The 21,103-nt window shown below is 49.2% G+C and overlaps 1 protein-coding gene across 2 annotated transcripts in view; it reads left to right on the top strand.

Moving 5' to 3' along the window:
• Positions 1-19,294, top strand: part of Eif3b (eukaryotic translation initiation factor 3 subunit B) — a 24,524-nt gene extending 5,230 nt beyond the window's left edge. Inside the window, exons 2-19 of one of the 2 annotated variants that reach the window (XM_008851404.2) lie at positions 2,299-2,491; positions 5,192-5,311; positions 5,561-5,618; positions 5,795-5,923; positions 6,177-6,334; positions 7,880-8,011; positions 8,084-8,150; positions 8,849-8,895; positions 10,699-10,909; positions 12,843-12,915; positions 14,643-14,765; positions 15,162-15,240; positions 15,733-15,871; positions 16,846-16,971; positions 17,531-17,608; positions 18,004-18,112; positions 18,226-18,342; positions 18,821-19,294. In XM_008851404.2, the coding sequence (XP_008849626.1) occupies positions 2,299-2,491; positions 5,192-5,311; positions 5,561-5,618; positions 5,795-5,923; positions 6,177-6,334; positions 7,880-8,011; positions 8,084-8,150; positions 8,849-8,895; positions 10,699-10,909; positions 12,843-12,915; positions 14,643-14,765; positions 15,162-15,240; positions 15,733-15,871; positions 16,846-16,971; positions 17,531-17,608; positions 18,004-18,112; positions 18,226-18,329 (1,946 nt within the window). In that variant the 3' untranslated portion in view covers positions 18,330-18,342; positions 18,821-19,294. Of the gene's footprint in view, positions 1-2,298; positions 2,492-5,191; positions 5,312-5,560; positions 5,619-5,794; positions 5,924-6,176; positions 6,335-7,879; positions 8,012-8,083; positions 8,151-8,848; positions 8,896-10,698; positions 10,910-12,842; positions 12,916-14,642; positions 14,766-15,161; positions 15,241-15,732; positions 15,872-16,845; positions 16,972-17,530; positions 17,609-18,003; positions 18,113-18,225; positions 18,374-18,820 lie in introns of both variants that reach the window. The other variant, XM_017802793.2, reaches the window with a different exon arrangement.
• The last annotated feature ends 1,809 nt before the right edge of the window (positions 19,295-21,103 follow it).

Below are 21,103 nucleotides of genomic sequence, written 5' to 3'. Positions count from 1 at the left end.
TTACTTATTTGTGTGTGTGTGTGTGTGTGTGTGTGTGTGTGTGTGTATTAGTGTTTTCTTTCTTTTTGAGACAGGATCTCCTTGTAGCTCCAGCTGGTCTGGAACTCACTATGTAGACCAAGCTAGTCTCTATGTCACAGAAATCTGTCTGCCTCCCTAGTGCTCGGATAGGGGCATGCTCCAACACATCTGGCCTAGTTTATTATTTTTCATTATTATATGTGCGTGTGTGTGAGTGTGGATCTGTGTGTGTAGGTCAGACAACTTTTGGCATCTGTTCTCTCCACTTTGTTTGTTTGGTTTTTTTTTTTTTGTCTTCTTGAAGCAGGGTCCCCTGTAGCCCCAGCTGTCCTAGAACTCACTATGTAGACCAGGCTGGCCTTGACCTCACAAAGATCCACCTGCCTCTGCCTCCCAAGTGCTGGGACTACAGGCGTGCGCCACCACGCCCGGCTGTTCTCTCCACTTTGAAGCAGGATCTCTACTGTGCCACATTTGTAGTCCAGGCCTCCCGACCTACAGCTTCCAGGAGCTTCTCCCGTCTCCGCCTCCCATCTTGCTATCTCCTACAGCTGGGGTGCAGTAGATGCACCACTACATCTGGCACCTCCCATGGAGGGCAGAATAGGAGGATGTTAGATGTCACGGAGCTGGAGTTACAGGTGACTTGAACTCCAGTCCTGTGCTAGAGCAGCAAGGTGCTCTTAATTACTGAGCCATCTCCAGCCCTTGCATTTGGGCTTTTTACTTGGGTTTCAAGGATCAAAGTCAGTTCATCAGGCTTTCATGACAAGTACTTTACCTGCTGAGCCACTGAGATGGCCCCTTTTGTTTTGAAACTAGGTGTTGCTACTTTGTCCAGGCTGACCTTAGAATTAGCAGTCGTCCTGCCTTGGCTTCTTTGGTAGTTGAGCTTAAACAAGCACCACTGTACCCAGATAGCCCTTCAGCTGCCCTTTAAAATGGGCCTGTAAGGTCTTTGGCTCTATTCACTGATGGGCTTTCATTTGGGCGGGCTTCGACTGCAACTTTAAAAGGCACCTTTTCCAGCTTCCAGTAACTGTCAGCTTTCTAGGCAGGCTAGCTGGGTTAGGGTTTGTGCAGAACATCTGACCAAGGTTGGGTGAGCTTTGTTTTCTTGCTCAAAGTGCTGAAGGCTGAGAGGGACCTCAAACGGAACAGTGGGTAGTGCCCCGGGCTCTAGGTTTGGGTACTGTGGGCTCCTGGCCACTTGTTTGGAGATGCTTGTGTTTGCTCCATGCCTGTTTTTAATCCTGGTCCATTACAGCCATGTTCTTCCATTCCTGCTCAGATGTTGCCTGGAGCCTTGTGTAGTCTGGGGCCAGTCTAGTGGGCTCTTCAGCTTTTCCTCATTTGTGCACGGCATCTTAGTCTTTTTCATTCTTGTGCGAGTCTTTCATGGATGCCAGAAATTAATGGATACATCTTGACTGTACTTCCCATGAAAAGGAGTATGAAGATTCACCTTCCTGTTTCTTGCTGATTCTTTTTTTTTTTTAATTTTTTTAGAAGACAGGGTCTCAGACTGGAGAGATGGCTCAGGAGTTAAGAGCATTGACTGCTCTTGCAGAGGACCCAGGTTCCATTCCCAGCACCCACATGGCAGCTAGCAACCATCTGTAACTCCAGTTCCAGGAGATTCCACACCCTCTTCTGAACTCCTTGGGCATTGCCCCACCTATATGCAGGCATTACACTTTTACACATAAAATAAAAATAATAAGAGGCAACTTGGTAAAACACTGTCTCAAAAGAAGAAAGCATACAAAAAGGGCTGGGGATATAGCTCAGTGCTAGAGTGCTTACACAGTGTACATGAGAACTTGAGAATAAAATAAAATAAAATAAAATAAAATAAAATAAATAAATAATAAATAAAATATTTTTTAAAAAAGAAAGAAAAGACAGGGTCTCACTACGTGAATCTCACTGGTCTAGAACTTGCTATGTAGACCAGGCTGGTCTTAATCTCACAGATCTGCCTGCCTCTGCTTCCTGAGGATTAAACACATGTGCCATCACACCCAGCTAATTAGTTTTCTCCTTCCACTGTGTTAAGTCCCAGGAATCAAAATCCATGTGCTAAGAATAAAGGCATGTGCCACCATACCTGGTCTTGTTTAATTTTTGAAGCAAGCTAGGCCATGATTTCTTTGTTCATGGTAAACAAGTTTAGAGTCGTATATGGCTCTTAGAAGCATTGCTAAGTGTGCTAAGTTGCCGGTGGGTTGCTGTTTCTTGGTTTAATAGAAGCCATTCACCATCTCTCTCACACAGAACTGCTTGGTGATGTGCTCAAGGACCGGCCCCAGGAAGCAGATGGTATCGACTCTGTGATTGTGGTGGACAACGTCCCTCAGGTGGGGCCTGACCGCTTGGAGAAGCTCAAGAACGTCATCCACAAGATCTTCTCCAAGTTTGGTAAAATCATCAACGACTATTACCCCGAAGAGGATGGAAAGACGAAAGGGTGAGTCTGTGCTTGTCGCCCAAGTGGCAGGTGTTTTGTGGTATGTGCTTAGGCCACCTCAGAGGGAAGCTCTCCACAATGAGGCTTTGGTCTTCAGGGGCAGGAGAGTGTGGGAGGGCTCAGAACCAGTATCGTAAGTAGCTGCAGACCTTGAGGATGCCAGAGCTGGTCCTTAAGTCTGGGCAGGAACAGCAGGCCACCCAGGATAGGTGCTGACCTGGACACAGGGCTCTGAGTGGATCTGCCTGGAATTTCATTCTGATGAAATTTTATTTTATGCAGGGCTTTACTGTGTAGCTCTGATTGGCTTAGAACTTGCTATGTAGACCAGACTAGCCTCTTTTCTCACAAAGATCCACCTGCCCCTGCCTCCCAAGTGCTGGGATTAAAGGTGTGTGCCACCTTGCCCTATCCTCTGACGCTTTTTTAATTTTTTTTTTAAAATATATTTTACTGTTTTTATTTTGTGTGTATGTGTATATTGACTGCATGTATGTGAGTGCACCTGTGTCATGCAGTGCTGCGGAGGTCAGAAGAGGGCATCGGATTCCCCCGGAACTGGAGTCAAGGACAGTTCATAGCTGCCTTGTGGGTGCTGGAAATTGAACCAGGCTCCTCTGCAAGAGCAGTCAGTGCTCTTAACCGCTGAGCCATCTCTCCAGCCCCATCTCTGACATGCTTTTTAAAAGCATTTAGCTTCTCTGAAATGGGGGTACTGTCTCTTACAGTCTAGGTGAAAGTGTTGTGTCACTGCTTGTTAGCACCTTCCAACTTACTGCTACTGGAATTTCATAGCGACAGTGTTAGCCTGGGTTGTGACCTGCAGCTTGCTTTTTCTGTTCAGAATTAGGTCTTCTGTGCAGATGATTTTGACTCTCCATCTTTTTTTTTTAGTTTATTTATTATTTTTTATGTGTATGCGTGTATTGCCTGCATGTAGGTAAGTGCACCCATGTTGTGCAGTGCCCAAGGAGGTCAGAAGAGGCTGTCGGATCCCCTCGGCCTGGAGTTACCAACAGTTGTTAGCTGCCATGTGGGTGCTGGGATTCGAACCTGGGTCTTCTACAAGAACAACCACTGTTCTTAACCACTGAGCCATCTCTTCAGCCCTGACTCTCCATCTTTTTTAGCCCCAGCTTGCCTGAACTCACTTTGTAGACCAGGCTGGCCTTGAACTCGCAGAGATCCTCCTCACTCTTCTTCATCTTGTTTATCTTGGTGCTCGGGGTAGAACCCAGGGCTATGTTTTAAGTGGTATTCTGATGTCTTTCACGCTTGTCCGTTTTCCTGTCTGCTGACAGTGTTTTGACTGTAGACAGACTGCTGATAGCCTTCTGTGCTCACCTGATGTTTGTCACTCAGGACTGAGGCTTTTGAGCAGTGCCCAGCAGCTTCCTCAACTGGACAGGATGGCATGGTCCAGAGTGGTTTCAGAGTTTTATAGGGGTTTGATTGCTATTGGCCAGTATTGTCAGACCAGACTTCCTGTAAATACCAATGTTGTCTGAGGGGAATGCAAGATGATAAAGGTCACTTTTGGAGAGAGGGACAAAGAAGTAAAGATGGATGTGGTAGCTCTCGCCTTTAGTCCCAGAACCCAGGAGGCAGAGGGAGGTGGATCTCTGAGGCCAGCCAGGGTGAACATACTGTTTCAGGCCAGCTGTGCTACATAGTCAGACCCTGTCTTGACACCCTTCCCCCCCACCAGAAAGTTACTTTTTGAAATTACAGTCTTACTGTTTTGGGGTTTGTTGTTTTGAGACAGGGTCTTCTGTAGTCCCAGCGGACCTGGAACTCCCTATGTAGACCAGGATAGCCTCTGTGAGATTGAGTGCTGGGGTTTAAAGGTGTGTACCACCATGCCCAGTCTTGACATTTATAAGGCTGTATGGAAAGTTTGTTTCTAGAAAAATCATCAATTCCAGGTAGCTGTCAGTATTTATATTTCAGAGTAAGGTTGACAGGCAGTTGGTGTATTAGGTGTCTATAGTGAAGCATCCTCTTAAGAGCCTGTGTAATCTGCCTGTGACATGTAATAGTAGACTTTTGACAGCTTTCATGAGGTGATTGCTATCCAGTAACCCTGCAGAGCCTAAAGTGGGTAGGCAGACGTGGTACATTTTTAACCTATGCGTGCCTCGCAGGATAATGAACGTCGTCTTTAATTAACTTCTGTAATTTATTTTTTTGTGATATTTTATGTGTATGAATGTTTTGTCTACATGTATGTGAGTGCACCATGTGTGCATTCGTCATTAATTTTGCAATTTTTTGTGGTATTTTATTTTTATTTTATGTGTATGAGTGTTTTGTCTACATGGATGTGAGTGTACCATGTGCGCATTGACCACAGAAGCCAGAAGAGGACATCGGATCTTCTGGAACTGGAGTTATAGACCGTTGTGAAATGCTACATGGGTTCTGGGGACTGAACCTGGGTACTCTGAAGAGCAGCCAGTGCTCTTAACCACTGAACCTTCTTTCCAGCCCTCTTTTCTGTAGTTTATAACCATGAAGTTAGAGATGTAAGATCTTTTCAGCAGGGCTTCATCCTTGATTGGGAAACTGTTTGGGCCATGCATTCCTGTTTGACTGCCTTGGGGCCCCTACAGGACAAGCAGGATGTATGTCCCTGTAGAAAGGTCTCAGGTGTACAGGCCTTGAAGCAGCCTGTATGCAAGCTGCCTGTCTTCTTGCCAGGTATATCTTTCTGGAATACGCCTCTCCTGCCCATGCTGTGGACGCTGTAAAAAATGCTGACGGCTACAAACTTGACAAGCAGCACACATTCCGGGTCAACCTTTTCACTGATTTTGACAAGTGAGTTTGAACTTGACTGAGAATGGATGTGGGTGCCTGTGGGTGATGGAGTGTCCCTCAGTGGGTGTCAGTGACATTTTGGGTTGTTCTGTCTTCTTGGCCAAGCGGGACCAATAGTTTCACATTTCCGCCTTGGGCTTGTGTGGGCAGAGAGAGCCCAGTGCTTCCTGGTCACATGTCCTGAGAGTTGGTACAGTGTCCCCTCATCCCATCAGCCTGTGCCACTCAGCAGTGTCTGTTCTTTTCCAGGTACATGACTATCAGTGACGAGTGGGACATCCCAGAGAAACAGCCTTTCAAAGACCTGGTACGTTGGACAAAGTCTCTGCAGTTAGAAACTCTGGGCACCCTGACTTGAGGGTAGGAATGGAGCTAAAAAGGTGTCCACTGTATTTGCCCTCTGCGAGCAGTGGTTGTCGGTAAGTGTTCTTGGATCCAAATGAATGCAGTGTTCTTAACTCTCTCGCTTTGGGTTGTTTTTAGGGGAATCTGCGGTACTGGCTAGAGGAGGCAGAGTGCAGAGATCAATACAGTGTTATCTTTGAGAGTGGAGACCGCACGTCCATCTTCTGGAATGATGTGAAAGACCCCGTCTCTATTGAAGAAAGAGCGGTATGTGCTTGCAGCTGTGGGCACTCACAGCCTTGGCACCCCATAACCTGTCCTTAGCATCAGGTCCGGTTTCTATCCAAAACTGGGACAAGTAAGGCAACGCTCATGTTCTCTGAGGCCACTCTCAGAACTCCCATGCCTTTCCAAGTTTAGAAACAAGTTCTGAGAAATGAGGAAAGATTTCAGTGTAGAAAAAAGACTTGCCTTGCTTGGCTTTGTCTCATGCTAACCCTGACCCTGCCTTCTCCCACAGAGATGGACAGAGACATACGTGCGCTGGTCCCCCAAGGGCACCTACTTGGCCACTTTCCATCAGAGGGGCATTGCCCTCTGGGGGGGAGAGAAGTTCAAGCAGATCCAGAGGTTCAGCCACCAAGGCGTCCAGCTCATAGACTTCTCCCCGTGTGAGAGGTGAGGTGTGGGAGGCAGCCAGCAGGCTTCTATATGGGGGTAGTTTGCAAAGCCTGTTTATTTTGCAGTAGTCTCAAACTTCATAGAGAAATCACAGGAAGACTTCAGAGAGCTCTGCTTTTGAGGTGGAGGCGGAGAGTCATGAGCTTGTCAAAGCCAGCCCTGTCTCAACTCTTTCGCCCATCTCCAAAACAAAGACTAAATCAGAAAAAAAGGAGAGAAAAGATAACAATGAGTTTCAAGAACTCCCATGTACTTACTACTACGATTCTCCTTCAAACACTGCCCTATTCCTTTAATATGTGGTGTAAGCTGCCAGGGCTATGTGGACAAGCTTTAAAGGTTTTTTTTGGCCATGCTGAGTGACCCAGGGCCTTGAGCATGTTAGGCGAGTGCTCTCCCACCAAGGCACATCCTCCCCAGCCCCACACCCAAGCCACTTGGGAGAGTTGTAGCTCCCTTGCCATAGTTCCAACCTTCTGAGGCTCCAGTTACATACAGCCCCACAGCAGGAAGATGTGACTGTCTTGACTCTTTGAGAAACAGCACTGACAGGACTTACTGTAATGTATTTTCACAACTGCTGTATTTTATTGTTGATCTGTTATTATGACCAACATAAGCAATGTATATATTTCTCATGGGTGTGTGTGTGTGAGGGCATGTAGAGGAAAACCATGTCTCAGAACAGTTCCGTCAGATAAAGGGGCCCTGTGAGTGCTGGGATAACAGACATGTGCAGTATGCATGTGCTGCCATGCCTGTTAAGATTTATCTGTTCACATGTCCATCCACTTGAATAGACAGGTCTGTCTTATTCATGTTTAAGTCTTCAGTGCTTTGCACACTGCTCCAGTATGTGTGTGTGCGTGCGCGCTTTGGTTCTGTGGATTGCAGTATGGGCACTGTCTTCAGTTACAGGCTTCAGCATTTTCTGTAGTTTAACATGGCTGATTTTTTTTTTTTTATTTCAGTCATGGGCAGCATGAAGCAGCAGCGTAGGGTTTTTTCTGTTGCCTTCAGCCTCTCCAGCCGCCCAGTGCTGTGAGGGGCCATCTGGTTAGGATACTTGTGCTCTGTGGAAACAAAGGAGCAGGTGCTACTTGTGCTAGAGCAGCTGTCAGGTAGATAATTGCTGATTCCCCAGAAGGACACTCGCTTTAGAGCTATATGTGACCATCTATCTACCTTGTTAGTCTTAACATGGGGTGACAGGAGTGAGGATTCCACAGTGCGCCTCCCTGTAGACCAGCCTGCTCACACCAACTTTGTTAGGGTGTATGATTTGCCTGGTGCTGATGTGTTCTAGGTGACTCTTGTGTGCCTGTGACTACTGCATATGCTTTCCCCACCCCCTCCTTTGAAGGGTCAGAGAGCCTTCTTGGGGAGCATGCTATTTGGTTCCAGGTGTCTTGCCTGTGCCTGTGACTCATAGCATGTGTACTGAAGCTGTCCTGTGCTGGGGAGGGCAGTGCTCACCCTGTGTTCTGCATGTGACCCACATGAGACAGGAAGTGCCCCGCTCATTGTGTCTCTCTCTTGCAGATACCTGGTGACCTTCAGCCCACTGATGGACACTCAGGATGACCCTCAGGCCATCATCATCTGGGACATCCTTACAGGGCATAAGAAGAGAGGGTTTCACTGTGAGAGCTCGGCCCATTGGCCCATCTTCAAGTGAGTAACTGCAGCACTGGCCCTCCTGTGGCTTCCTGCCCCATTGGCAGCCTGACACTGCTTTTCTCTCAGGTGGAGCCATGACGGCAAATTCTTTGCAAGAATGACGCTGGACACACTCAGCATCTACGAGACACCTGTGAGTGAGTCCTTGCTTCTTTCTGGCAGTACTAGGGGTTGAACCAGGCCTCCACAGCACTTTACTGCTGCATCACAGCCCAGCTCCTGTGCTGGTTTGTTGTTCTAGAAGACAAACCAGTTATAGGCATGTAACACCATATCCAGCTAGCACTCAGTTCTTAAGCAGTTAGAAAAGGCCTTTCCTTGTTCTGTGAACGAACCAGGCACATGCGTTGGCTAAGCTTTTGGGTATAGATGTTTGCTTTTGAAAACGTCTGGTATGGTGAGGGAAACAGGGCTGTGGTGTGGTGGGTATAAAGGCCACAGGCAGTCTTGCCCATGCAGGATTGAGCACTGGAATCTCACCTGCTCCATATCTTGCTCTTCACCATCATTCATGCCTCTACTGCTCCCAAATGGTCAACACACAGTCTCACTACCTTTAAATAAAGTGAAGGTTAGCAAAATGGCTCTGCTGGTAAGGCACTTGCCACGAAGCCTGATGACCTGAGGTCATTCCCCACGTCCTACATGGTGGAAGGAGAGAACCTGCTGCTGCTGCAGGTTGTCCTCTGACTTCCCCATATGGGCTATGGCATATGCCCCCCTCCAAAATAAATGTAAAAAATGTTAAATGTATTTTACATTGCTCTGCTATACTGACCTATGGATTTTTTTTTTTTTTTTTTTTTGGTGTGTGTGTGTGTGTGTGTGTAGTCTATGGGCCTTTTGGACAAGAAGAGCTTGAAGATCTCTGGAATAAAGTAAGTGATTTCCTTTAAAGTTGGTATGAGTATGCTATGGTTGCTTTGATAAACCACCACAGACTGGTCACCTGTAAACAGCAGGAATCTTTCTCTTCTGGAGACTGGCAGTCTTAAGATGAGCCTGCGGCTTCTGTTTGGTGGGGCCTCTTGGTCGGTGAATGGCTTCTTTAACCTCAGGTGGTTAGAAGGAGCAGCTCAATCACTCACCAGGGCCCCACCCTCTGATCCCCAAGATTGACCTCACAGAGACCTGCCTGTTACCATCAGTTGACAGTTAAAAATTCAGCATGTAGAGTTGGGGAGTGTTTAAAAACCCGGTGTGGTGGTACACGCCTTTAATCCCAGCACTTGGGAGGTAGAGGCAGGTGGGTCTGTGAATTCGAGGCCAGCTGGGGCTGCAGGGAGACCCTGTCTCAATAAGACAAACAAACATCAAAAAACCTTCAGTCTGTTTCTGTTGGTTTTATTTGGTGTCCTTCCTTTAGCCCTCAGATTTGATCTTAATTTTTCAGAGTGTCTCATATAGCTCAAACTAGCCTGGAATTTGTTGCTGTGTAGCTGAGGATAACCTCAAACCCCAGATCTTTCTGGGTACTGGCATTATTATACCCAACTAGCACTCAGTTCCTAAGCGGTTAGAAAAGGCCTTTGCTTGTTCTGTGAATGAACACTGGGCTGCTGCAGCAGCTCCTGCCCAATAGACCAGTTGTCCCAGGTCGTCTGACAGCTGCAGCATTTCCTTTTCCTCTACACAGAAATAAATCTGTAAGCCCAAAGAGTCTTGCTGGGAATGGGCACCTGGGGGACAGAGGCTCTAGTCCCTTGGGGAAGCTCTTGGTGGAAGGTATTCCCTGTTAGGATGATGAGGATGAGGAGGATCATTTGGGCCTACAAGCTTCATCAATCTAGGCAACATTGCAAAGCTCCATCTCAAAAAAACAAAAAATACAGGCTGGAGAGATGGCTTAGAGGTAAGAGCACTGGCTGCTCTTGCAGAGGATCCAGGTTTGGTTCCCAGCCCTCACACGGCAGCTAACATAACCTTAGTTCCAAGGAATCTGATGTCCTTTGGCCTCTGCATAGGCATGGATGCACTTACATACATGTAGGCAAAATACACAGATTTGAAAAACAGAAAACCACGAAAGTATTCAAGACCAGTTTTGGTATACCTTTAGTCCCAGAGGCAGGTGGATGTTTGTGAGTTCAAGACCAGCCTGGTCTACACAGTGAGTTCTAGGCCACCTGGGGCTACAGGAGGACCCTGTCTGGAAAAAAAAAATTAAGCCAGGTGTGGTGGTGCATGCCTTTAATCCCAGCACTTGGGAGGCAGAGGCAGGTGGATTTTTGTGAGTTGGACGCCAGCTAGGGCATGTATAAAGAGGTTTTTCACATACTGAACTCAGGTGACCTTCAAGTGATTTGTAGTGGGGAGGGGGGACTTCCGTCACTCCCCAGTACTCTTATGCCTTCTGACTTGGGATCCTTCCCTTTGCATCTTAGTTAACTGCTAGGCATCATGCAGCTGGATCCATCAGCCCACCGTGGCTGAGTGTGGGGTCCATCCAAATGTGGCAGTGGGTACGAAGAGCAACGTCTGTCTATTCCCTGGCTGTCACTAGTATAATTATGCTCCAGGGTTACGAGGGCTGTAACCCATGCTGCCACAATGTCTAGCACAGGACTGGTGTGTGACAGGCTCATGGTGTAGCAGGTGGGGTCAGGGTGCTGGGGTGGAGCTCTTAATCTGCCTCAATAATCACTTTTTCTTTCCTGTTCTTTCATTCCTGTGTCCTGCAGAGACTTTTCTTGGTCTCCAGGTGGTAACATCATTGCCTTTTGGGTGCCTGAAGACAAAGATATCCCAGCCAGGGTAACGCTGATGCAGCTCCCCACCAGACAGGAGATCCGTGTGAGGAATCTGTTCAACGTGGTAGATTGCAAACTGCACTGGCAGAAAAACGGGGATTATTTGTGTGTGAAAGTGGACAGGACTCCCAAAGGCACACAGGTGAGTAGATGCCATGATACTCATCATTAAACTAGGTGCTGTTAAAAATTTAGTTTTTATTTGTGTTTGTGTGCATATGCATGCACTGGTGTTTGTGTGTCCCAGTGCCCCATGTTTGCAGGTGCCCTTGGAGGCCAGAAGAGGGCTTCAGATCCCTGAGTTGGAGTTACATACAGGTGGTTATAGGCCTTCATGCTGGTGCTGGGAACCAAAACCAAGTCCTCTCCAAGAGCAGCAAGCCCTCTTATGGAGTCATCTCTCCAGCCCCTAGCTGCTCTGTTCAAAGGATGGCACCAGGTGGTTTTGTTGTTGAGACTTGCAAGTATTTTCAGAGCTGCTCTCAGATCTCGGTGAGGGTGCTCAGCATATTCTAGTCAAGGCTTCTTAAACTTTGACCTCCACAGTTGCTTTCCATCTGAGAAACTTAAATGACCACAGGTATGTACGTGTATAGACGAGGTATATATAGAAATCTAACATGAACTGTTAATCACAAAAAAATGTATGTTAAGACAGTTCATTGATATGCAAGTGATTTTATCATTTATTAAGGGAAGTAAGTTTAGATGGATATGCTTTTTTACATAAAGAGTTGGAACTTGGTTGGATGTTTGGTACCGGAGGGTTTTTCAGAGTTTTGGGTTATATGAGTGTCAGCACATAAGCGGGTAGGCCAAAGTGCTGGAAGTGTGTTTAGGGCCATTTCAGAAATGGTTGAAAATTTTGTCCTTATCCCAAGCCAAAATTTATTGAACTTTTTTTTTTTCTTCTTTTTTGGTTTTTTTGAGACAGGGTCTCCCTGTAGCTCCAGCTGTCCTGGAACTCACTGTGTAGACCAGGCTGGCCTTGAACTCACAGAGATCCACCTGCCTTTGCCTCCCAAGTGTTGGGACTGCAGGTGTGTGCCACCATGCCCGGCTTTGACCATTTTTTTTATGAAACTCAAATCAGTAACTCAAGCAACCACAGTCACATGCTGCCCCTGCCCCTTGTCTTCCCCAGCCAGTATACACCAGCCCTTTCCTCTAGCCATGTGCAGTTAGGGTGTCAGATGTGGCTGAATATGTGGGTCCTGTGACTCCTTGTCCTTTCTGTGCGTGCATCCACAGTCAACAAGCCCAGCTGTCATGATCTTTGGCAAGCAGGTGTAGCTGAGCTCAGGGAGGTGGCATTTGTCTCTCGGAGAACAGTCTTGTACAACACCCCACTTTAGGGTTGGTAACACCTCAACTTAGGGGTCACAGGGAAATAAGAACATCTGCAGGTGCCCAGCCCCTCCTTTACAGGCAGTTAAAGAAATGTATTAGCTTCTGTTAAACAGATGTGGCCTGCTTCACGAGATCCTGTTCACTGATAATTTTCTTCATATCATTTAATAATTTATCTCACCAGACACTTTCCTGCCTTCTAATAGAAATGCTTCTCTTCCCTGGTAATTTTTGTTGCTTTGGTTGGTTGGTTAGTTCCTTGAAGCAGGGTATCACTGTATAGCCCAGGCTGGCCTTAAACTTGACAGTCGTGCATCAGTTTCCTTCCTGAGTGCCAGGTGTGAGCCCCATGCCTGTCCCAACTTTTTTCTTGGGATACAATTCATATTCCAAAACACTCATCCTTGGGGTGGTGAGCCATCTCAGTAGTGGTGTTATTTTGCATGTGTGGGGAATCACACCCAGGCAACCATTTTTATGCTAGACAAGAGTTCTGTGGAGTTAAACCTACCCTCCTCACTCTTGACAGCCTTTGGTGTGCTACAGAGAGTGTGCCTGGTGTGTGCTTCACCCTCCTGCAGCATCAGGGAGCTCCAGTCTGCAATATGGATGTGTGTGCTGGCTGGAGAGCACTGTCTTCTGTTCACTTCTCAAGTGGGCCTCCGTGTCCTCTTCTCATGGTCTCAGCTTCCAGAGTGTCACCTCTTCTTTTGTTTTATAAACAGGGTGTTGTCACAAATTTTGAAATCTTCCGGATGAGGGAAAAGCAAGTCCCTGTTGATGTGGTTGAGATGAAAGGTGAGCACTTTAGCCTGTGTGGTGGGATGCATGGGCCCTCTATGCTGTTGGTCCTAAACTTCTCCCTGAGCCAGCTGCCCAAGCAAGTGCTGAAGGTGGGGTCTCACCAAGAGCAGCCATCCAGTCTCTCACCGAACCTGGAGCTTACAGGTTAGGCGAGGCTGACTGGCCAGCGAGCCCCAGGGACCCTCCTGTCTTTGCCTCCAGCACTGGGGTTACAGATGCGTACCACCATGTCTGACTTTTATGTGTGTAGTGAGGATCTGAACTCAGGTCCTCAAGCTCACACAGCCAATGCTTTATCCACTGAGCCTTGGCTTCAGCCTCTTAAACTTTCCACTGTGGCAGATGGCTGGGCTCTAGTCCCCACAGTTAGTGTTCTTAGTTTTTTTAGACAGGGTCTCATGTATCCCCAGTTGGCCTTGAACTCCTGTGTAGCCAAGGGTGACTTTGAGCTCCTGGTCCTCCTGCCTCCACCTTCCAGGGGTGAATCACAGGCGTGCACCGCCATGCTCAGACAATCTTGCAAGGAATGGGTTTCCTTCCATGCTCATGACTTGAAGCAAGAGTGGTTCATCCTACATAAAACTGTGTTCATGGTCAAAGAGCTTTTCTCCCCTTTAAGTAACTTCTCGGGGTATGTGGGGGTCTTTGGTCATTCTTTGAATGAATTACCTGCCTGTTGCAGTGTCAGCTTTTTTCCTTCTGTGAAATAGAATCTCACTCTGTAGCCTAGACTGGCCTTGAACTCAATCCTCTGCTTCAGCCTCCCAAGGGCTGGGATTATAGTTCTGTGCAACACACCTAGCTTTCAACTTTTCTTTCTTTTTTTTTTCTTTGGTCCTTTTGAGACAGGGTCTCCCTGTAGCCCCAGCTGTCCTGGAACTCACTATGTAGACCAGGCTGGCCTGGACCTCAAAGAGATCCACCTGCCTCTGCTGGGATCAAAGGTGTGCACCACCACGCCCAGCCAGCTTTTCTTTTTAATGAAAGAAGTATCCTTGTGTTTACAGAGCTAACTCTCCCATTTGCTCTGTAGTTGTTCATTCAGTACTGCACTTCTGCCCTTTCTCTGGAAATTGGCTCTATCTTCTGTTTGGCTTTTTGTTTAGCCTTGCTCTTAAGAGTACAGAGCTGAGAAAATGTGAAGCACAGCTCTCAAAATTAGGGTAAAGAGAACCAATGTGACGGTGTAGGATGCCTGCCTGTGACTCCAGCATTCGGGAGGCCAGGCAGAATTGCACATTCTAGTCTAGCCTGGGCTACAGAATGAGACCCTGCCTCAAAGAAACAAGCTAAATTGGGAGGCCGAGGCCAGAGGATTGCCCAGAATTTGAGGCCTTCTACTTAGTATGACCCTGTCTCAGAAAACCTCAGACAACACAAAATGAGAAAGGTCACCAGTGTCCTAGAAAGCTGCTGTAGGTGTAGCAAGCGTGCTGTGTGCAACCGTTGTCTTCTCTAGTTCCACTGTGGGGGTGTAGGCTTAGGAAGACCACAGTCCCTGGTGTGCTAGCTGCTTACACAGCGTCACAAACAGATTAAACCAGTACTTTTGGACTGGCAGTGTTTTGGTTTGGTTTTGTTTTTGCTGTCAGTTGATCTATGGTCCCATTAATGAGTTTGTGATTGGAGGCTTCTCTCCAGTTCAGTAGTAAAGACCTTAGCTAATGGAAACATTTGTGTGCGAGATGATGGAGCTGGTAACTTTTTCCTGTTCATTGTAGAAACCATCATAGCCTTTGCCTGGGAACCCAACGGCAGTAAGTTCGCTGTGCTACATGGTGAGGCCCCGCGGATATCTGTCTCCTTCTACCATGTGAAGAGCAATGGGAAGATCGAGCTCATCAGTAAGCCGCTGTGTGGGGGCTTCTCACTGCTGCCCTGTGAATAGGCTGGCTGTGGGTCCAGGGAATACATGCGGGGTGCTAAGGTGGGGGTGACTCGGAGGGACTTCTCAACCTGCCATTCTTGGCCATTGTTCAGGGAAGTTGTCTTTTCTTGTAGCTGTGTCTGCTCCTCTCTGCCCCTCAGCCTCAGTTAGGTCCTAAAATCAGTGCTCACTCCCCCACTCTTTTAAATTGTAACTTTTAAGCTATATCCAAGTGGTGAGATTTTTTTGAAGTGGTTTTGCAGGGCTGGCCAATGGGTTTGGTCTGAGCTGTGTGTGGACTTGGTCTCTGCCAGCCAGCAGTGGCACTGTGTCTTAACTGGAAGGGCGTCACAGGCACTTGCTTTCCTTACAGAGATGTTCGACAAGCAGCAAGCAAACACCATCTTCTGGAGTCCCCAGGGCCAGTTTGTGGTGCTGGCTGGGCTGAGGAGGTGGGTCCTGGGCCCTGTGGTGGCACCTGTTTCCTGAGGGTTTGTGTTTAGATGGGGTGTCATCATCCCACTGGCTATGCTTACAGCTGAGCCTCAAGCCAGACCAGGTTGGACTGCAGTCATGGAATGTCTTTCAGCAGAGCAGACCCTTGACTGAGGCTGCCTTTGCCTCTGTGGTGGGGTGCCCTTCCCTTGCTTTCCTGTCTTCTGCCTGAACACATAGATGGGGGAAGGAGACAGCCTCTACCTCCTGGAGAGAACTTGTCCCCTGCTGCTGTGTACACGCTGCCTTGGGTGATGCCTTCTCTCAAAGCCACAGAATGCCAGGCCTCAGGAGACTGCCACTGTGAGGCCCAGTAGGCCGAGGTCTAGGGTGTTACAGCTCTGTTGCCGGCAGGCTGCTTGGCCCTTGATCCTTTCCTCACCCATGCACCTCTCTGGTGGCAGTGTGTGGGGTGCTCATGGGGCTCAGCTGCTGTGTTGCCCCCACAGCATGAATGGTGCCTTGGCATTTGTTGACACCTCAGACTGCACCGTCATGAACATCGCAGAGCACTACATGGCCTCTGACGTTGAGTGGGATCCAACCGGACGCTATGTTGTCACCTCTGTTTCCTGGTGGAGCCATAAGGTAGGAGATGGTGGCTGCTGGACCCTCAGAGAACGAAGTCTCTCTCTTTGGTAAAGAGCTAGGCCCAGTGATAGGAACAACAGAAACAGCACAGCTCTGCGAGACACTGTTCTTGTGCGAGGACCTCACCCTGGAACCATACTGCTCACAGACGTTTGTGGGGTGAGGAGCTGTCTGATCAGAGGCTCTCAGATCTACCACTACAGGGTCGGCTGCCAGAGCATGGGTGGGTCCGAGCACAGTGTCTGCACATTAACCTCTGGGGCTGTGCCTCCAGAGGACAGACTGTCTTTTGTGTTTATTGAGTCAGCGCAGGCAGACCAGTCTGTGAGCGTAGCAGGTTCCATATGCTGAGGTGAGGAGCTCAGGCTGAGCCCCAGCTTCTCAGATAGTACAGGAAATAATCTCTGTTCACATGAAGATGTGCTGTCCTGGGCCTACATCCAGATGATGCTGCAGCAGGGCCCACCTGATCCCTCGCTTAGCAGCATATAGGGTTGGGCATGCTCAGTGCAGAGCACCTGCCTAGCCCCGTGTGGGGCCACTCCTGTTCAGTCCAAGTAGCTCCCAGAGAGCACTTGGCAGCAGGGAGCCCAGCGTGCTGGTTGGGGCGCTTTGTTGAGAAATCTTGCTGGGAAAGACAGGGTCCTCTGAACTGTGATTTGTGCTGGAAGTTTGATGTTCTGTTCTGACATCGCTTCTTGTAGCAGGCTTGTGCTCCAAGGAGCAGTTACTAACTGCTCTTGACACATGCTCCTTAGATCATGTGTCTTCTGTTCACTAACCGAATTCCCCTGCTGGATGGAAGCATAGCTGGGCACAGACTTTGTTTAGCCCCTAGTGTGCTGTCTCGGGTGCCCAGAGCACAGGTTGGCAGATGCAGCAGTTGGTGCCATGGGCTGCTGAGGGTAGAGGTCCTGGTTGCCTCACAGTTTGCAGGAGGCCCCTCTCGCTCAGGGTGCTGCCCTCCCTAGGTGGACAATGCTTACTGGCTGTGGACCTTCCAAGGACGCCTGCTGCAGAAGAACAACAAGGACCGCTTCTGCCAGCTGCTCTGGAGGCCACGGCCCCCCACACTCCTCAGCCAGGAGCAGATCAAGGTCTGTAGCCCCTCCAGGCTCGGGTATTCGAGTCATGGCACTGTGATGGATGGGTGGTGGGGAGTAGTGAGTAGAGGCAGGACATTGACTGGGTCTCTGAAGAGATACAGTGTCAGGGAGACCTAAACTAAAGGGGTTTTAGGAAGTAAACCTAAACAGGTAAGCTAGGCCTGGTGGCACATGCTCAGTGCCAGGGGGCTGAGGCAGGAGGATGGTGCATTGCCGGTCAGCCTCACCTGTGTAACATGAAGAACCTGTCTCTTCCTGTCCTTTAAAAAAGGAAGGTCTGCCTAAGCCAGACAGACTGTTAACAAGTCCCAGTGGGATTGGAAGGGGCAGGAGGGATATGTGTGATGGTGGTGGGGTGGACCAGCAGTGTTCAGTCACAGCTGGGAGAGGTGACCCACCCCAGGAAGGGGCTGTCTCTAGGAATGAGACTCCCAAGCTAGATGTGCATGATGCCCAGGCCGTGTCCTGTTAGTCATCATGGCAGCTTTGAAGACTGTAGTTGAAGTCTGGCTTTGAAGGTTAAATACTGAGAGACTTGTCTTGGTTGCAGCAAATTAAAAAGGATCTGAAGAAATACTCTAAGATTTTTGAGCAGAAGGATCGCTTAAGCCAGTCTAAAGCTTCAAAGGTGAGCTGAAGGGAGATGCTTATGGTAGCCCATCCCATGGCCCTAGGGACCTCTGGCTTGGTCTGCCCTCTGTAAGGGAGACAGGCAGTGGTGAACGGGGTTGGGCCAGCCTTTGTTTCTGGAACCAACACCCACTAACACTGGGTGGGGGTTGGTTTTCCTCGCTTGGGGTAGGGTCAGTGTCAGGAAGGAGATTGAGGGTCTCTCTTAAGTGAAGACATCTTTAGGGTCTCTGGAGTGCTTGCTGAGCATGCCCAAAGCTCTGGTTTCCATCCCTAGAAGTGCAAAATGATTGGAAAAACCCCAATAGGTCACCTGACTTGTGGCAGAAATGATGTCCCTTTTGTTGATGAAGTACATCCCACTGGTGAGTTAACCATTCTGCAACCTGACAGGAACTAGTGGAGAGACGGCGAACCATGATGGAAGATTTCCGGCAGTACCGGAAAATGGCCCAGGAGCTCTATATGAGGCAGAAGACCGAGCGTCTAGAGCTCCGAGGAGGTAACAAGCTTCCAGCTTGTCTGCATGTGGAGTGGTGGCCCTCCATGGGTTAGAGCCCCTTGGCTGGGCATGCAGCCATGCCCAGAGGGTCAGCTCACTCTCTGTCCTCTCAGGGGTGGACACTGATGAGCTGGACAGCAACGTGGATGACTGGGAAGAGGAGACCATCGAATTCTTTGTCACTGAGGAGGTCATTCCTTTGGGGAACCAGGAGTGACCTCAGCACTGTGGTGAGACTCCCTCACACTTGGACGGGAACAGGTACTTGGGGACAAGGGTGGGGCGGATGGGAACAGGACAGAGCTGACAGTGACAGGTACCTGGGGATGGTGACCAGGTGGACGGCAACAGGTGTCTGAAGATGAGGCTTTCTGGCTGCTTGTTCGCCTGCTTGATAGCACTCAGGTTGGCATGACCATCTCCAGAGGGCTCTGGGTTACCAGCCTCCAAGCACTGCAGGAAGGAGGATCGGGTGCAGTAGCTGTAGCCTGGTGTTGTAGTGTCTAGTCAGTTCAGGTCAAGTGCAGGAGTGCATATGTGCAGCTGTTGGACGAGGGCTAAACCTTGTGGTCTCCATGATGGCAGCTCTGGACTGGGGACCTACCTCCCTCACAGCCTAGAGCAGATCCGCTCTCAAGCTCTGAGCCTGTGTAGGTTGGGGCCAGTGGTGGTCCCCACTGTTAAGTTAATGGCGGTCCTCTGTTGCAGTGTCACCATGCCGTGCCCTGGACCCGAGGCCACCCTTCGCAGAGCACCTCCTGGACTCGGGTTCTTGCTGTGCTTTCTTGCTCTGGACTGCGATCGCACCTGGGGTTCTTCCATCCTGACACAGCTCTGTGCCTTCAGCCCCTGGGTCCGCAGTGGAGGCTTCAAGGCTCCGCTCTCACTTTCTCCTTTGGGTTTTAGCAACCATGTCTGCTGTGGGGCCTCCACACGGCTCCAGGCAGCTCCTCACTCCTGCTGGTGGCATTTCCAGAGCCCCCGCCTGCAGTTCAGTGGGGCTACCGTTCTTGGACTTGCTGTCCCACATGGGCCAGTGTTGGGGAGCCTGGAGACCATCTGGGAGGCTGCACGCCCACCACTTACATGTGCCAGTGAGCTCTGCAGCACCTGCACCTGTTCAGGTTGTGGCAGGTTCTCTGCACAGGTTGGACGTGGAAATAAAGCAACCCTGTCTGAAAACCCTGTCTGGTTCCTCTCTTTGAATATCCACAGCTACCTTCAACGGGGGCTTGCCCTCTTTCCCTGATGAGGGTCCATCACATGCTCCTGGCTTGTAGGACACCTGTAGGATTCTGTAGGAGCTGGTGCATTGGCTCCCAGATGTAGCTTCTGTTTCTACAAAAATGCTCATTCCACCTTTAGACTTCAGAGTTGGACAGGGTGGAGGGTGGGTACCGAGGGTGCCAGGCCAGCCACTTGAACGTGCTTCTTTGCAGTTTCTCAGAGACCATGAACAGGTGCCATCCCAGGATCTCATCCCAGACCGAGCTGTGGCTGTGTTCCCAGGCCTGCCTTGTGCAGTTGTGGGGGGTCCCATCAGCTTCAGTCTGACTGGAGGGCTCCCTGGGCCCACAGCTAGTACATCTGCAGGCTCTGCATACTCCAGCCAGAGGGCAGGCTGCTGTAGCCTACAGGGGAGGGGGTGGCTGTGGAATTCCATGTTGGTGTCCTGAGCCTCCAGTTCCTTTTGCCCCTGGCTTTTCTAAGGTTCTGTCGGGGTCCTGGGCCACATCAGTGGCTTTCCTCTATAGTATTGTCCACACTCTTTTTCTTTAAACACGTCTTTTCTAGTTTTATGGCAGTGAGAAGGGGGTGTGGTCCTATTACAAGAATAGATTCTTAACTGCTCTAAACTTTCCACTATTTGAAATTTGATTGTAATTTTTCTTTTTTGTAAATAAAAGCATTTCTGAAGCTTGTGCCTTCTGTCTTCTATGGCGTAGGAGTCTAGCCTGGCCTCTTGTGGGGAAGACTGAGCCCATGTTGCTCTTGGAGGGGGTGGGGGACAGGACACGACAGGACAGCTGTGATCAGGGCTTTGCTGGGGCCTGGGCTCTTAATGGTAGGGCCCGAGGGTTTCAGAAGCTGATCTTCTGGCCCTTGTGGCATTTCCTGGTGCCCTACACTAAGGACACAGAAAGGAGTGCCACTGCTGAAAGGCAGCCTTGTCCACACTTAAGGTGTTTTGGTTTCTGAAAGCACAGTGGGGCTTATTGCCAGGCACCGCCACAGGTTAGGTGTATCATTAACCCGTGGTCCAAATTTGGGCCTCATAGGTGCAGTCTATCATCAAAAGGCAGGACAATATTTGGAGTATCAAATTTTTTTGGGGGGGTGTCTTTTTTTGAGATGGGGTCTTCCAGTAGCCCCAGCTGACCTGGAACTCACTATGTAGACCAGGCTGGCCTTGAACTCACAGAGATGCGCTTGCCTCTGCCTCCCGAGTACTGGGATTCCAGCCCCATTAAAAAAAATTTTAAAGAGCCGCCAAAATGGTCTACATAGTGAGTTCCAGGACAGCTGGGGCTACAGGGAGATCCTGTATCAAAAAGACCAAAATGGTCTACATAGTGAGTTCCAGGACAGCTGGGGCTACAGGGAGATCCTGTATCAAAAAGACCAAAATGGTCTACATAGTGAGTTCCAGGACAGCTGGGGCTACAGGGAGATCCTGTATCAAAAAGACCAAAAAAATAAATAAAGGGGGGCTGGAGAGATGGCTCAGCGGTGAAGAACACTTGCAGAAGACCCGGGTTCGAATCCCAGCACCCACATGGCAGCTAACAACTCCAGTTCCAGGGGATCCAACAGCCTCTTCTGTCCTCCACAGGGATTGCACAACATGGGTGCATCTACCTACATGCAGGAATAACACTCACACACAAAAATAATAAAATAGGGGCTGGAGAGATGGCTCAGCTGTTAAAGAACACTGGTTGTTCTTGCAGAAGACCCGGGTTCAAATCCCAGCACCCACATGGCAGCTAA

Source organism: Nannospalax galili, unplaced genomic scaffold (assembly GCF_000622305.1).
Source record: "Nannospalax galili isolate Female #2095 unplaced genomic scaffold, S.galili_v1.0 scaffold664, whole genome shotgun sequence".
NCBI classification, from domain to species: domain Eukaryota; kingdom Metazoa; phylum Chordata; class Mammalia; order Rodentia; family Spalacidae; genus Nannospalax; species Nannospalax galili.
Note: the sequence above shows the minus strand (reverse complement) of the source record. Positions and strands in the feature narration are given on the sequence as shown.